The sequence below is a fragment of the Solea senegalensis genome, linkage group LG5 (genome assembly GCF_019176455.1).
Source record: "Solea senegalensis isolate Sse05_10M linkage group LG5, IFAPA_SoseM_1, whole genome shotgun sequence".
Taxonomy (NCBI): domain Eukaryota; kingdom Metazoa; phylum Chordata; class Actinopteri; order Pleuronectiformes; family Soleidae; genus Solea; species Solea senegalensis.
In genome coordinates, this window is record NC_058025.1 from 25474182 (window position 1) to 25489068 (window position 14887).

The following is a 14887-nucleotide window of genomic DNA, read 5'->3' on the forward strand; positions in this document are numbered from 1 at the left end:
CTTTAAACGTGTCACATGACCTGGGACTGTTATCACCTAAGTCAATGTTTTGATATCTATTACAGTTTTTAAACTATCGCAGTTTACGTTTCGTCCTTTTTTTTTGACGTTTTCAGATGTGAATCAGTCGAGTTTATTAAAAGCAACAATGTTGTGACTGTTTTATTTATAATAGGAAGAACACACACACACACAGACACACACACAGACACACACACGTGTGGCCTGTGGTTTGTCTGACTGATTTACAGTTTGTTGCTGTCTGTCAAACAGCTGACAGATGTTTGAGCAGCGCAGCCTCCGCCTCGCTGTCGCCACTGTTTGATGCTCCGCGGTGTCACCAGCTGAGCTCTGCTCCTCAGGTCTGATGGGATGTTTAACAGCGGCCGTAAAAAGTGCCGACACTTCACTGCTCTGTGCCTGTGATGGAGCGACCACTGGACGCCTCTGCAGCGCAGATCTGCTTCATTTAGCAGCAGCTGGTGAAATGATGGACAGATTTGTACAACTTTTACAAAGACCTGGACAGAGACCTGGTCACAGAAATGAAAACAGAAAAGTGAAACAGGTCCAGTCAGTCATGAAATCAGTGGACATGATTTAGGCTGAAATAAAAACAGTGTAGAATATTCCTGGATGAATGAAAGTGTGGGAAACAACTCGCTTCTTATTTTTAGCAGCTTTTATAAACAGATCTTTTCCTGCCTGACTCCAGACTTTCAGCGCTCGCCTATTTTTTGAGTTTGTCTGTTTGTTGTCAGCGGGGAGCCCAGTTCCCGCCTCACCTCTCCGCGTCGGTCAGGTCTGAAGGTCATTATGGGATAGCAGACAAAACACCTGGTTTTTGCAACTGTTTTCCACAGGTTTGTCTTAGTTTTAAAGAAAACAAGTGTTGATTGTGAGACGGAGGCATTTCCTGTCACTTCAGAATAAGTTTCTCGGTCGAGGAATGAAGAAACAAAGCAGCACACTTTGTTGATTTTGAGTCGTACCAGAGGTGCAGAGGCACAAACTACCCAAGCAGTGAAACGTGAAGGTGTAGAGAGAGGCTAATTTCCCTCTAATTGAGCAATAGGCTTTTGTTTGGTCAGGAGATTTTAGGCCAAATGGAGTCAAATTCCCGCAGATCTCCTGGGATGATGGGAGGGCCGGAGCCTGGAGATCCCAGCGCTTCTCCAGCTCCCTAATCCCTGTCATTACCTAAAAGTGTCCAGCCTGCCAGTCAAAAACCCTCTCATCAGCCCCGTCCTTTGTCCCTTTATTTCTTCCCTTACGTCCTCTCTCTTTCATTAAGGCTCATCTCACGCTTCTTTATTTTCTCCTGTTATTGTTTCCGAGCTTCCGCCTCCTGATCTTTTCCTGCGAGCGCAGGTGAATTAAAGTTTCGCCTGCGCTGTCCAATGACTTTGACGGGACGATTGTCTCAACTTAACCCAGATCCACTTAAACATATTTGTCATCAGTCGACTGAATCAATGACTCATCCTTAGCAGCTATAAAACAACAGGAGCTTCTGGGATAAACTGTCCTATTATAGCACATCCTGTCCACACACACACACACACACAAACACACACAGTGTGATCAGGCGGTAGATAGAGGACGGGTGTGGGGGTGGCCGAGGGTCCCAAAAAAGGATGAGGGGGAAACACATTGTGACCCCCGTGTTCCTGACCAAACTGCTGGAGGTTCTGAGTCAATGAGAGCGACGGCGCTGCAGCTGCAGAGGACAGAGGACAGAGGACAGAGGACAGCTGCTGGACAATATTTAATATCAGAGTTACCTCATTAGATCAGGAAGGAAGTTCTTAACTTCTTATTGTGTTTTTTTTTTATTTGTTTTTATTCAAAAGTAGCCAAAAAAATAGACGTAACAAGCGTGTGTGTGTGTGTGTGTGTGCTTTGTTGATATACGCACGTGTAAACATGTGACGCAGTCCACTCGTGTTTTCTTTGCCGACGCACACGGAGGAGAGACAGATAAGTCACAAACAGACAGACAGACGGGATTTTTCTGTGTTTCTCATGGCAACAACAATAAGTGGACAGAGTGGAGTGAACTCGGCCTGTAGTTTGCCGGGTGTTTGGGTTTTGATACAGACGTCAACGTCGACTGTCTCCACAGACGCAGACATCATGACTCTGCTGCAGATAAAGCCTTCGTTCCACATGAGCCATCCGAGGAGAAGTATGCTTTGATGCACAGTTCACTGACACCGGGTAAAAGTTGACGCAAATAAATCTGGATGAGTTTCTCTTGCATGCATAATAGTTTATTTAATGATCTAATGTTCTGGAGCATGGGATGAATAGAATATTCCTTCTCCTCCCTCATTTCGGGGCGCAAAGAAACTCGAGCTTCCTTTTGCTGTTCGTCTTCACATTCAAACCGAAAAACATTTGCAATCACGGTGAAGTCTCACAGAGCTCTGTCCACAGGTGCGTCGCTCATTAAAAAGCGCTCGTGAAAAGTGCTTAGAGCGGCAAAAAAAAAAGAAACAATGGAGCGGCCTTATCAGCGCCGGCGTTTCTCGTGATTGCACGGGCGTCTGTATTTTCCTTTAATGCACACAGGTCAAGAGTGGGCAGATGTGGGGGAAAGATAGCATGAGGCATAAGGATTTCATTAGCCACGTGCAGCTCAGCTCAAAACACCCTTTACATACAAAATATGTGCAGGTCTTTTCCACATCACACCACGATTGTGTGTTTGCAAACATTCACACGGGCCACAGATCCTCAGGTGACCTGCTGACCTGCTTCCACGGCACAGGAGTGCGACGTCGTCTGACACAGCGGAGGCGGCACTTAGCGCGCCGACGTGAAAGCATCTGCCGAGGAGCGAGCTGATGAACACATGAACCAGAGGGCTGCACCGAGTCCAAAAGTGAGAACTGTGTGCACGTAGAAGGGATCCACAGAGACACAAAGCCCGGGTCTCTCCACACGAGTTGTGATCTGTGGGGACCTGGACTCTGCTGCCACGGCCACAGACTCACACCTTCAGTCGCTCGGTTTTTGGAGCGGACGTACAGTAAACAGATTTTCTGTTTCAAGCCCGGCGAACAAGGCGAGAGACGGAAGCCGCGGCGTCTTTACAGCAGCAGCGGATCAAACGCAGCCACAGCAGCTGTGACACATGTGTGGTCCACGCCTGAGGAGACAGAACCACGTGACCTCGCCGTGACGCCACTCGCGCGAAATAAAAGCGTCCGAAATAAATGATGTCGAATTATATACGCAGAGAAGAAATGGAAGTAAAGCCTCACAAAAGCAGCTGATAATGACCCCCTCCATATAAGCCCGAGCTCAGGATCAACAGCAGGACTTTATCTCGGCACCTACCGAGTCTGGGATTAACACGTGAGGAGGTCCTGTGAAGATATCAAGGCCGTGATGAAGACCACGGTCTAATCTGACCATCTGTTTCTTATCTGCTCGCCTTTATTTTTTAAATTTGCAAATGTATTTGTCTAATGGATATCAGGCCCTGAAGATCAGCAGGCGACCAAGAGGTGGGACCCACCTGGTGTGTGTGTGTGTGATACATGAGACTTTCACTTCAAAAATGGAAAAAAATAAATTAAATGTTTGATTTAAAAAAACAAAACGCCAACAAAGTCTCATAGCAGAATCAGCTGTCATCAAAGCCACTGCATTTACAGTACAATCATTCAATCATTCATTCATTCATTCATGCAGCAGCTCCTGCTTTTGGACACTCTACTCCAAGTAAAGCAGCTTCAAATTGAATTAAGTTTGTCATTTGTTTGATTTTGTCAAAGTATAACTCAAATATCTGCGTTATCCTTTTTTTTTTTTTACCACATAAACCATTGAATTTGACACTTAAATAGTTTAAAAAAGATTAAAACGATAAAAAAGAGATTAAAAGCCTCATCTTGCCTCATTTTATGATGCAATCAGCGAAAGCGTTTAGGGAAGAAGGTTGTTTTCGTCGTGACGGTGTAAAAAAAAGTGAAGTTTCCTCTTTGTTTTGGTTGCAAACGGTGTTTGTTTGTCCTTTTCTGATGGAAATGAATCCTCAGAGGTGAATTCACACCTGAGTTCATCTTCAAACGCTTTTCAAATCAACCATTTTCACTGTCGATCTAATTCAATAAATGAAACTCTCTTTACACTCGTCATTCATTCATTCATTCATTTATGTGACAAACTTACGTTCTAACTTACCCGACCACGCGCGCGCGCGCGCGCGTGTGTGTGCACGTTGTTCTGTAAGAAGTACGAGAAGCTGAAAATGCCCGGACCTGTTCCGCACATGACCAGACCAGAATCTACCCGAGGACGCGAGACACCAAGACCTAGACCAGGACCTAGAGCAGTCCTGATGAAAAGAGAAAAAAGAAACGTTATGGTAATCATCAGCCGCTGATTAAATTAACGATGTGATGTCGTCATCAGTTATTATTATCGTTATTATCATTATTATAATAGATCACAGTTTCTGATCTAATGCTTGTTTATCTGCGCAGAAAACAACTTTTGTTCAAATATTAGTATTGATATCGGTATTTATTAATTCATTCATAAATTAATTAATCCGTTATCTTCGTTCAACAAAGATAGAAACAACAATCACACATTGCATAACTACACAAGGTCAACAACACAACTACATTCATATTTCTATAGTAATCCTATAGATTCCGAGAGAGGGGGAGAGAGAGAGAGAGAGAGAGGTGGGGGAGGGACGCGTTTAGAGGTGTGTGTGTGTGTGTGTGTGTGTGTGTTAGGGGTGCAGGGGTGTGGAGGGCTGGGTTTAAAAAGGCAGACAGCGCCAACAGTCACTCACTCCCTCTGAAGCAGCGGCAGCAGCAGCAGCAGTAACAGTAACAGCTCCACAGAACAGAAGCTGTGACTCACTTTGACTGAAGACCACTGAAGATCTGGATCTGTACAGGAACCAGGAACCGTCTGTTGTTTTTTTGTCTTGGCCTGCAGCAGCATGGAGACCAGCACTGGGGAATATGGCGACATGTACGAGTATTACGACGACAACGAGACCGCCTGTGACTTCTCCGAGTGGGAGCCCTCCTACTCCCTCATCCCCGTGCTCTACATGCTCATCTTCATCCTGGGCCTGTCGGGGAACGGCGTGGTCATCTTCACCGTGTGGAGGTCCAAATCCAAGCGCCGGGCCGCGGATGTCTACATCGGAAACTTGGCCTTCGCCGACCTCACCTTTGTCGTGACCCTGCCTCTGTGGGCCGTGTACACGGCGCTGGGCTACCACTGGCCCTTCGGCGTGGCTCTGTGTAAGGTCAGCAGCTACGTGGTGCTGGTCAACATGTACGCCAGTGTCTTCTGCCTCACCTGCCTGAGCTTTGACCGCTACCTGGCCATCGTGCACTCTCTGTCCAGCACCAGGCTGCGCTCTCGGGGGACCATGCTGGCGTCCCTGGGGGCCATTTGGCTCCTCTCTGGACTGCTGGCCGTGCCCACGCTGCTGTTCCGCACCACCGTGAACGACCAGAACAGCAACCGGACCACTTGTGCCATGGACTTCAGCATCGTGACCCTGAACCAGAGGCACGAGTACTTCTGGATCGCGGGACTCAGCTTGTCCTCCTCCGCGTTGGGTTTTCTTCTCCCTTTCCTGGCCATGACCATCTTCTACTGCTTCATCGGCTGCACCGTCACGCGCCACTTCAACAACCTGCGCAAGGAGGACCAGAAGAAGAAGAGGCTGCTGAAGATCATCACCACACTGGTGGTGGTTTTTGCCATCTGCTGGACTCCCTTCCATGTGCTGAAAAGCATGGACGCGCTGTCCTACCTGAACCTGGCTCCCAGTTCCTGTGGCTTCCTGCGGTTCCTGCTGCTGGCTCATCCCTACGCCACCTGCTTGGCCTACGTCAACAGCTGCCTCAACCCATTCCTGTACGCCTTCTTCGACCTGCGCTTCCGCTCCCAGTGCCTGTGCCTGCTCAACCTGAAGAAGGCCATGCACGGCCAGATCAGCTCCATGTCGTCCACGCTCAGCGCCCAGACTCAGAAGTCAGAGATCCACTCTCTGGCCACAAAGGTGTGATGAAGCAAGCATTGGGGGGGAGGAGGTGGGGAGCGGTGCTGCGGGACAGAACCAGCTCCCACCACTGGAACACTTGTTAAAATACAAGACTTTAAAGTGTCCACTGTTCATAGCCGGTAAGATGAGATGATGATGAACTTTGAACTGCTCGTGAAAGTGATTCTGTGCCTTCTGTTCGACAGCGAGAGGTGTGATCGGGTCGCAGGAGTAACAGCTGGCTGAGCTCCTGTTGATCAAATCCTCAAAGAAAAGGTCTATTTTTTTGCTTTGTCCGTCTCGTTTGTAATCGCGGCAGGAGCCAGAGGTCTGGTTTTGAAACCCACACGCTGATTTGACTCTGTTTACACTGGATAAAACATAAAGCTGTACAGTATTTTCATACCCTGACTTTGTTGTTGTTGTTGTTGTTGTTTTCTTCTGTTGCTTTATTGTTGGCACTTGTTTAAAAAAAAAAAAAAAAAAAATGTGTGAGCAGGGAAATCAAACAGAGAAGTCGCCTCTTTCTTGTTTGTGATGTTAGGAGTCAAAGGGGGGAGGAAGGGAGAAAAGGTGTTGCAGTTTAATTGTAAAGTTTGTGGAGAGGAGACGGGGACAGACAGACAGACAGATGGCAGAGGACAAATGTTGGGGAACAGGAACGGGGGGTGTTTCACAGTGTGGTCACAGCACTAAAGAGGGACACAGGGACTCTGTAAATGTTCCAGTTTGATGTATATGTTTTATTTTTCGGCATCTCTGTAACTAACTTCTGTATTAAAGATGTGTTATATGAACCAGATTTCTCTGTGTGTGTGTGTGTGAGTGTGATTTGAGATGAATTTAAAAGGCGATTGTAATCCCATCTCTGTTTCCTTGATCCAAACTGCAGTTTCATTACACCATCCTGTTATTTCACAGTGAAGTATCTGCACCGGCTCGGCGGCTTTGTGATGGAAAACCCTGGTGTTTGTGTTACACCTTCAGACTAATAGATCTCTAATCTCTATTGATTCACAGCCAGTATCCAGACTCTAACTGGATTATGCAAAGCGCGGGCCGTCCCGCGAGTGTGTATTCACTGCTCAGGTGTTATTTCCATCAGATGTGTTTGATGACGTCGTCCTGTGAGCTTCAATCAAACGTTTAAACACTCGTATTTATTTACAACCGCCGTCAAAGGGCCAGGGTTATTTATATATACACACAAATATATATATATATATATATATATATATATATATAAGTCAATTCCACCTTAAAATGCTTTTAAAAGTGAGTTTAAAACGATGTTATTTGGCAGCACAAAAGGGACACTTTTATTCACAGAATAACGGGCTCATTACCAACGAGTGACTCTTGTGATGAACCTTTGAGTCAACAGTAATCACCTTTCACAGATGTGACAGCAAACCCGGGGGGGTGGGGGGTGGCTCTGTAATCTTGGCAGAAGTCGGACAACCAAACAAGTCAATATTTGTCTCAGCTCAAATTGCAGTTAGTGGTTGCTGGGGGGCAGGGGCGGGGCGGGGCCGGGCGGGCGGGGGTGAAAGCAAAGGGTGACAGAGAGATAGGGAACGGGTGATGAAGATCCTCGTGGTTATCTTTTATCATCAGGCAAACAGATGTACTAATGTAACTGTAATTTTCCAAGGACAGTTTCACAAACTTAACCTTCAAACTGTCACCAGACAGAGGTCAGGTCTGCCCACCGTGCAACCGACCCATATTCCCCTAAAGCTTTGGGGGAGTAAGGGGAAAAAAGTTTGGTTTTTTTTCCGCTTCACATTCTTCACACATGCGTGAAATGATGAGAATGTGAAGCCACATGATTCACGTCATGTGTGAGAGATCATATGTGACTTATTGTCCGTCGCAGGGGCAAAATGGAGCAAGGTTTGACAGCTCCAGGACCATTAAACACATACTTCCTCTTCATTTACCTCAGCGGATGGTGTTACAAGTGGGGATTCATGGGCTCAGGTACAAACAGAATCAGACGCACGACACATGTTTCTCGCACAATTGAACAAATTGAGACCACAACAGAGGACGTTCCTCTGGTTCACGCTGGACTGCGCGCGCGTGTTGTTGTTGGTGAGATGATCGGCGCTGACAGCCTGTCTGATGCTGTTAGTCAGCATCACTGTGGAAGAAGTCACCCAGAACACCAGCTGAGGAACGCATGGCGGGGTCCATGGGATCCGCAGGGGCCGCAGGGGCCACGGCCAACACAAAAACAACAGTTGTGTTAGCCTGAAAATGCACATAAAGGTTGCTTGTATGTGTGTGTGTGGCCTGAGTGAGCGTTTGTGTGTGTGTGTGGCTGATTGTGTGAGTTTTCTTAGCGTGAGGTCAACCGTGGTAAAACAGCGGCCCCTCATTATGATGGTTTTCCTTATCGCTGCAGTAAAAGCTGCTTTTTTCCATAACTGTAATCATTGTTGCTACTTTAGCCACAACAAAGAAACACCCTGCAGCCTGTCGCATGCTCCACTTCATCCAGTAACATGATCTGATATGTATGTATGTGCAGGAAGTGATTTTCTAAATCATTATCATCGTTTTAATGTTTCAAGAACACAAAACACCACAATGAAAATGAACAAAGAAATAACAAACAAATAATATTAAATTCCCAGTCCAACAACTGTGCTTTCATGTCACAGCATCAGTCTGCAAACCTGCAAACACATGAACACATGAACGCAGCCCACACAGGTGTGTTGTTGTCACCAGACCCCAAATGGACCAAAACCACAACTGCTCACTTCACTGCTCCTCAGATCTCCCTGCTGCTCCAATCCCACCCAAGCAGCAACAAATGCACCGCGTGTGTGTGTGTGTGTGTGTTATAACTGGGCAACAGGTGGACAAATGCTAACGAGAAAGTGGGGTCAGTGTTGACAGGCTGTAGAAAAGTGTCAGATCTCTGTTTACATGTGCATATGAACACACACACACACACACACACACAATTAAAGCGCCATTTTAAATAATCGCTGAAAAAGAAGCAGACAAAACAAACAGTCCCTACAGCTCATCTCTACCTGTTCTTACTGAGACTCAGGAGTGAGTTGAAAAGACTGAGGTATTGGGTGGGGGAGGGGCTAAAGGAAGTGTCTGTCTGTTTGTTTGTCTTTAAAACCTCTGAAAAGGCACGTGTTGTGCAGTGTACGTGAAATAAAGCAGCCTCATGTTGTTTATTTACAACTCTTACAGGGTTATTCTTACACCGAAGTGCATTCATTCATTCATTCTTCTTAGCAAAAAAGATCCGGTACAACGAGTCTGGTCCTGTTAACGCAGTGACCAAAGTGAATATGTAAAGTCATGTCTTTAAAATGTCAATAAGCACAAACATGGACACACAGTCAGTGAACATGTGGCTTTTTTTTTTCCCCACTAAAGCCGACATTAAGCTGATGAGAAACTGTCCAGGGGATTAAGGCTTACACTGTACTGTTAATAACAGGAATTGTCAGAGTATGAACTCATTAATGTGTTGTATTATATCATAAGAGTGAGGCAACCTTCTTATCACACGAGTGCGAGCAGGAGCTGCTGTGACCGGTGTCTGGTCGTCACACCCATCAGATTCCTCTTTGTTATTTTTATTGACAAAAGCAGAAGGACTTTATTTTATTACTTTTCCACACACTAACAGAGTGTAACATGTGTAATCATTCCCATACATAAGTGGCCACTTGAGTGTGCAATACACACCGGCACAGCCACAGCAGCCGCCGCCGCCGCCCTCGTTCCACTGCTTCACATCTTGTTCCGACTGTAAACTGTTGCCACATCTGCACGAGAATCACAGGCGAGATCAGTAATGTGCGGGCTATAACCTGGAAGTGGCCTCTCACTGTGAGTGTTCCTCAGACCCTGAGAACAAACTCAACCTGAAGCAGAAAATAACACATCGTTTGAATGAGGCCTTTCACCCTGTCATTGTTATTCACTGCTGTTCACGGTCATGTCCACTCCACCCGTTACTGCACTGACTGGCTCTGAATGACTGCGGGAGAGTTACTGAGAGAATAATAAAGCTTGTAGTGTAAAGGCCTGACCACATTGGAATGAAAACTAAAATCTTCAATCTCTTGAATCACTTTATAACAAAGCCACAGTTTTATTGAAAAGATAAAGGTACAACTAAAACATTTCCCCCTGACAAACTTCACTGTATTTTGTAATGATATAAAAAACAAACAACGCTGGTTTTATTATCAGGTCAACTGGTAAAAACAACAACACAGCATCGACTAAAGGTAAAGTTTGTGAAAGAATTGTATGCTGCCCAATTTACACCAAAACATTACAATTTACTGCTTTTCTATAAAGAGATAAAATTAATATTGAGCAGAATTAATTCAGCTCATTGGTCTGGCCCTCAACAATATTTTATCTATCGTGCTAGTTAGCTTACGAGCTATCTATCATGCTAGTTAGCTTATGAGCAGTGTTGGGTAGTGCCGCGTTATTAGTAACGCCGTTACTTTATTCAATTACTAATAATGTAAATTGTTGTTGTTTTTTAAATTCAGTAACTCCGTTTCCGTTATAAAACACTGCGTTACTCCGTTCCTTTTGGTGACGTTTTACAACGGCACACAGTTCATTTTAGGGATCAATAAAGTTTAATTGAATTGAAAAACAAAGCACTTGTCGCCCTCTAGCGTCCCACACGTAATCAAACACGCGCCATGAAGAGGACTGGACAGGTCAGCGAGAAGGGGAAGATAATCCTCGTGGAGGTATTCACATTATTTTCAACTGGAGAGCAGAGGGAAAAACAATTTACGGTAACGTGTAGACTTTGTCCCGGTTCAAAAATACTTTCTACGGCGAACAACGGCAACAGAAATCTGCTGACGCACCAGGAGGAGCGGCATGCTACGACAAAGTTAGCAGCTAAGGTAGCTAACGCAGCATCCGAGACCGAGAGTCGCAGCAGCGAGCACACACACACACACACACACTCCACCCAAGCAGCAGTGGTTGGAGTTCGAAAGACAGACCCATAGCCAGGCACAACTTGATAAAACAATAGCGCGGTATGTTTCATTGTTTATTTGGATCTCTTTTTAGCAATATCAGGCTATTTTACAGATAAAAGCAGTGTTTTTTCCCCTCAGATATAGAGTGGAAAACATTAGTATAAGAGCTGAAATGACAGCTAGAGGGGAACTCAATCAATCAATCTTTATTTAATGGGAGCATTGGAAAAACGTTTTACAGAACTAAAAAGTTACTTTCTCAGTAACACATTACTTTTTTGGTTTAGGTCACTGAGTTAAAGTAACTGTAACTAGTTACTAACACAACACAGCTTACGAGCCATCTATCAACGTGCTAGTTAGCTTACTATCTATCTATCTATCTATCTACTGCATGCTAATGACTGATGTGTCTTCTTCTTCTTGCTGCTGGTGGACATCGTTAGGCGAGAGACGCAGCTTCCGAGGACAGCGTGTCTTGGCCAGACCTGAATGTGCTGGACTCTTGTCCTCTCCGGATGCGGTTGCTCTGGGCTAATCGGCCCTTTAGACACAAAGATCCTCTTCACATCGCTCTCTATCACGTCCATTGTGAAGCTCCTGCCTGGGGCGTCCCCTGCTCCTGTGCCCTGCTTCAGCGCTGAATGCATCTCCTGTCACTGGCTGCTCTCGGTGCCAGTTCAGCTGCTGGAGGCACTCAGGTGCTCAGGTCTCCACAAACACACTGCACTCACATCACCTTTCACGACCAGTGAAAACGACAGTTTTTCTCAGTCGCTTTGGTGCTTTTCTCAGATCAGAATGAAAATTCTCGTAACTATTAGTTCAACCTCGTCAACATTTAGTCATTTTTGCACATCATAGTAGCAATTTCTCCTTCCTCTGAACAAATTGCACATGCTTTTGGACATGTATCAGTTGCTTTCATACAATTCTTTGCTGTTTTATAACATTATCATTTGCTTATGTCATGTCAGTCAAAATGAACTATACTTATGGATGCTGAATAGTCTTAACCAATAAAACTAATAGTCTTCATATCATTGCTTGAGTCATTACATATGACTATCATCATTATCATTTCTTTCCTGGAAATGTGTCCTAAATTGAACGATTGCTCTCAGGTGAACATGAACGAGGAGGTGTAACCAATGACAAGCCACTTGTTCACAGTCACTCAGGGATGATATCCGTTGTGATGTAGATGAAAATATGTGGCCAGACAGACAGGAACGTCTGGATGTGCCAGAATGATTGTAGTGTATAGTGCTGTCTTGAGCATTTTCAGGTAGTATCACCGACCTTTTTTTGCATTGGAAAACACAGAGAATAAACTGGCATAATGAAAACTTGACAAAGTAATTTGACTATCTTGTTCATAAACGATTGTCATTTTGATGACACTGGCAGTTTCATTGACATGAATACTTGCTTTTGAGGACTATTCATTTTGAGCAAGTGACGAGGTTATCCACTAGGTTTTGCAGTTTGCACTAATTGTTTTGAGAAAACTGCTGTGCAAATGTTAATAGTGATGTGAGAAAAGCACCAAAGCGACTGAGAAAAACTCATTTCTCTCATTACAAACTGTGAGTGAGTCTCTGTGAGCTCTTCTAAAGGAGCTGCTGCCACCTGTTGGTCAAAGTTACAGCTGAATTCAACAGTTCTCCAAGTCATCATCATCATCAGGAGGGAATATGGTCACATTTCATACTAATATATTATGTTTATACTGTGGCCCTTTTTCAAGCTACAACGACACAAAAGGCAGATAAAACCAGAGCAGTTTTATAAGAATACACAGCCTTATGAATATATATTTTTATAAATTTTGTTATAAATTATATATAAAAAAAATCATCTCATTTTGTTTACAGGGAAAACCCAAAGGTTGGTGTGAAATAACCAAAAACAAAGTAAACAAAGAAGTCTCACTAACCAAACTTAAAAAAAAATTTAAAAAAGAATTACATGGACAATATATAATTTAAAAAGAAATGTAATATACAAACTTATTATCATTATTGGTAGAAGTCATACTTGTTTTTTCTCTCTCTAATCTTGTTTTGAAGGGGTCTTTCCTCATGTATTCAGTTTTCTGAGGGTTTTGTTTTGTTTTTAGTTCCAGCAGATGGCGCCAAAGCAGCCACATGGACATAAATAAGATATATATATATGTATATACATAGAGAGAGAGAGAGAAATATTCATTAGTTTGAGTTCCAGGTAACACTAAGCCCTGACCCCTGACTTTGACAAAATGATGCCACAGAGATGTGGAAACTTACCAGATATTTTATTCCTTTTTCAGTTATAAAAAAACAAACGTGATAATGTAGCACATACAGTAATGCATACATGGAATTAGCAATAACTTAATACCCATGAGTATGTTTGGATAAGTTTATCATTTTTATGTCTCACTAATTCTTACACACTGGACCTTTAAATTATCTGATGTTTACTATGTGATACTTTTTAGTTTATCTAAGGAGCAGCAAAAATCAGCTATATTTTCTCATCTCCCGGTGTCATTTTGCTGCTTTGGGTTTCCCCCCCACAGGCTTTTTACTCTGATGCAGCAGCGGGCGAGCAGGAGGTGTGGGTCTGCAGCTCTGGTACGGTTTGTTTCCTGGCAAGGAAAGCACCGGATTTTTCTGCAGAGGTCGACAACTTGCTCCCTTAGAGGAGGCCAGAGTCTCTGATTTGGCTCGTGGGCCAAAGACGACGGGAGGACATGTTTTAGGGATGATGGTGGTCATGGTCCGAGTCAGGACTCTCCCTCGTCTGGAGGCCAGTGACAGAGCTGTGGGCACCTTCCTGTCCAGACCCTTGCTCTCCTGTTCTTTGGGATGTGTCTTGTGTAGAGTGTTGGATTTGCAGCTCAGTCGGTTTAACTCCAGGTCTCTCACAGCTTTGTCTGTGTACGCCTGCATTTCTTTCTCCACCTGAGAGATTTTCTCCTCAAATTCCACCCTTAAGGCTTTTTTACTGGCCTCCAGCTTTGCCTCAAAAATTGCACACAGCTCTTCTTCTTCTTTGCAATTCTTCTCATCTGCTGACATCTCAGTGTGTCCGTTGTCCTCGCTGCTGATGTCCACGGCTTCATTATGCACCATGTTTCTGTCTTTGATTTTGTTCACCAGCTCCAGGATGCTGCTCTTCTGTGGAGCCCCCGCTGCCCCACTCTGCGATCTGATCTGCTTACGCACCTGTTGCAGCACAGACTGCACTTTTGCATGCACCTCCTTTCCCGCAGCGCCGCTGTCCACTGAATACTCGTCCTCCAGACTGTTGGAAGACATCAGCTCCTCCGCTGCAGCGTCGCGGGTGTCCTGCTGCTGCTGCTCACCGTTCACCAGGATCTGTGGAAAAGCTTCAGAGGATAACACGCTCATCTTTACTCTCTGTGTCTCGACAGTCGTAGTTTGTCCTGAGCCACTACTAATGTGTGAGTGAGTGGTGTGGTGTGGGAAGAGCCTCTTTTACTAATGTGCCTGTCCTTAGAGTGACTGAGCATCGAGGGATTCAGACACGTCATGGTTAACTACAGCCTGAAACATCACCTGTTTGTTGCTGAAGGGTTTTGTAGCTAGTGTATAACAAAATGCACGAGTGATTTAATCTACTATGTTATGTTCCTGTGTGTGTGTGTGTGTTGCATCACTTGACAACAGTGAGCCTCCCGCATGGTAACAGCGTGAAAAACAAAGATCCACAGGGACCGATCAGAGCAGCAGACTCTAAAGCCTCATTAGTTGTTAGTGAGCTGTAAAAAAAACAAAAAAAACAACTGATCCATAATACCAACATAAGCCCCTCCCCCAGAACTAAACAAACCAAATGAGACAAA

General features: G+C 44.7%; 1 protein-coding gene across 1 annotated transcript; it reads left to right on the forward strand.

The window, feature by feature from the left end:
• The first annotated feature begins 4800 nt into the window (after positions 1-4800).
• Positions 4801-6833, forward strand: aplnra (apelin receptor a). Its single transcript, XM_044025356.1, has one exon. It carries the CDS (start codon positions 4970-4972, stop codon positions 6053-6055), a length of 1086 nt encoding a protein of 361 aa, XP_043881291.1. The 5' UTR covers positions 4801-4969; the 3' UTR covers positions 6056-6833.
• Positions 6834-14887: the final 8054 nt, after the last annotated feature.

What these genes read in the sequence shown, in the direction of transcription:
- aplnra (XM_044025356.1), top strand. Translation starts at nt 4,970, where the DNA reads ATGGAGACCAGCACTGGGGAATATGGCGACATGTACGAGTATTACGAC.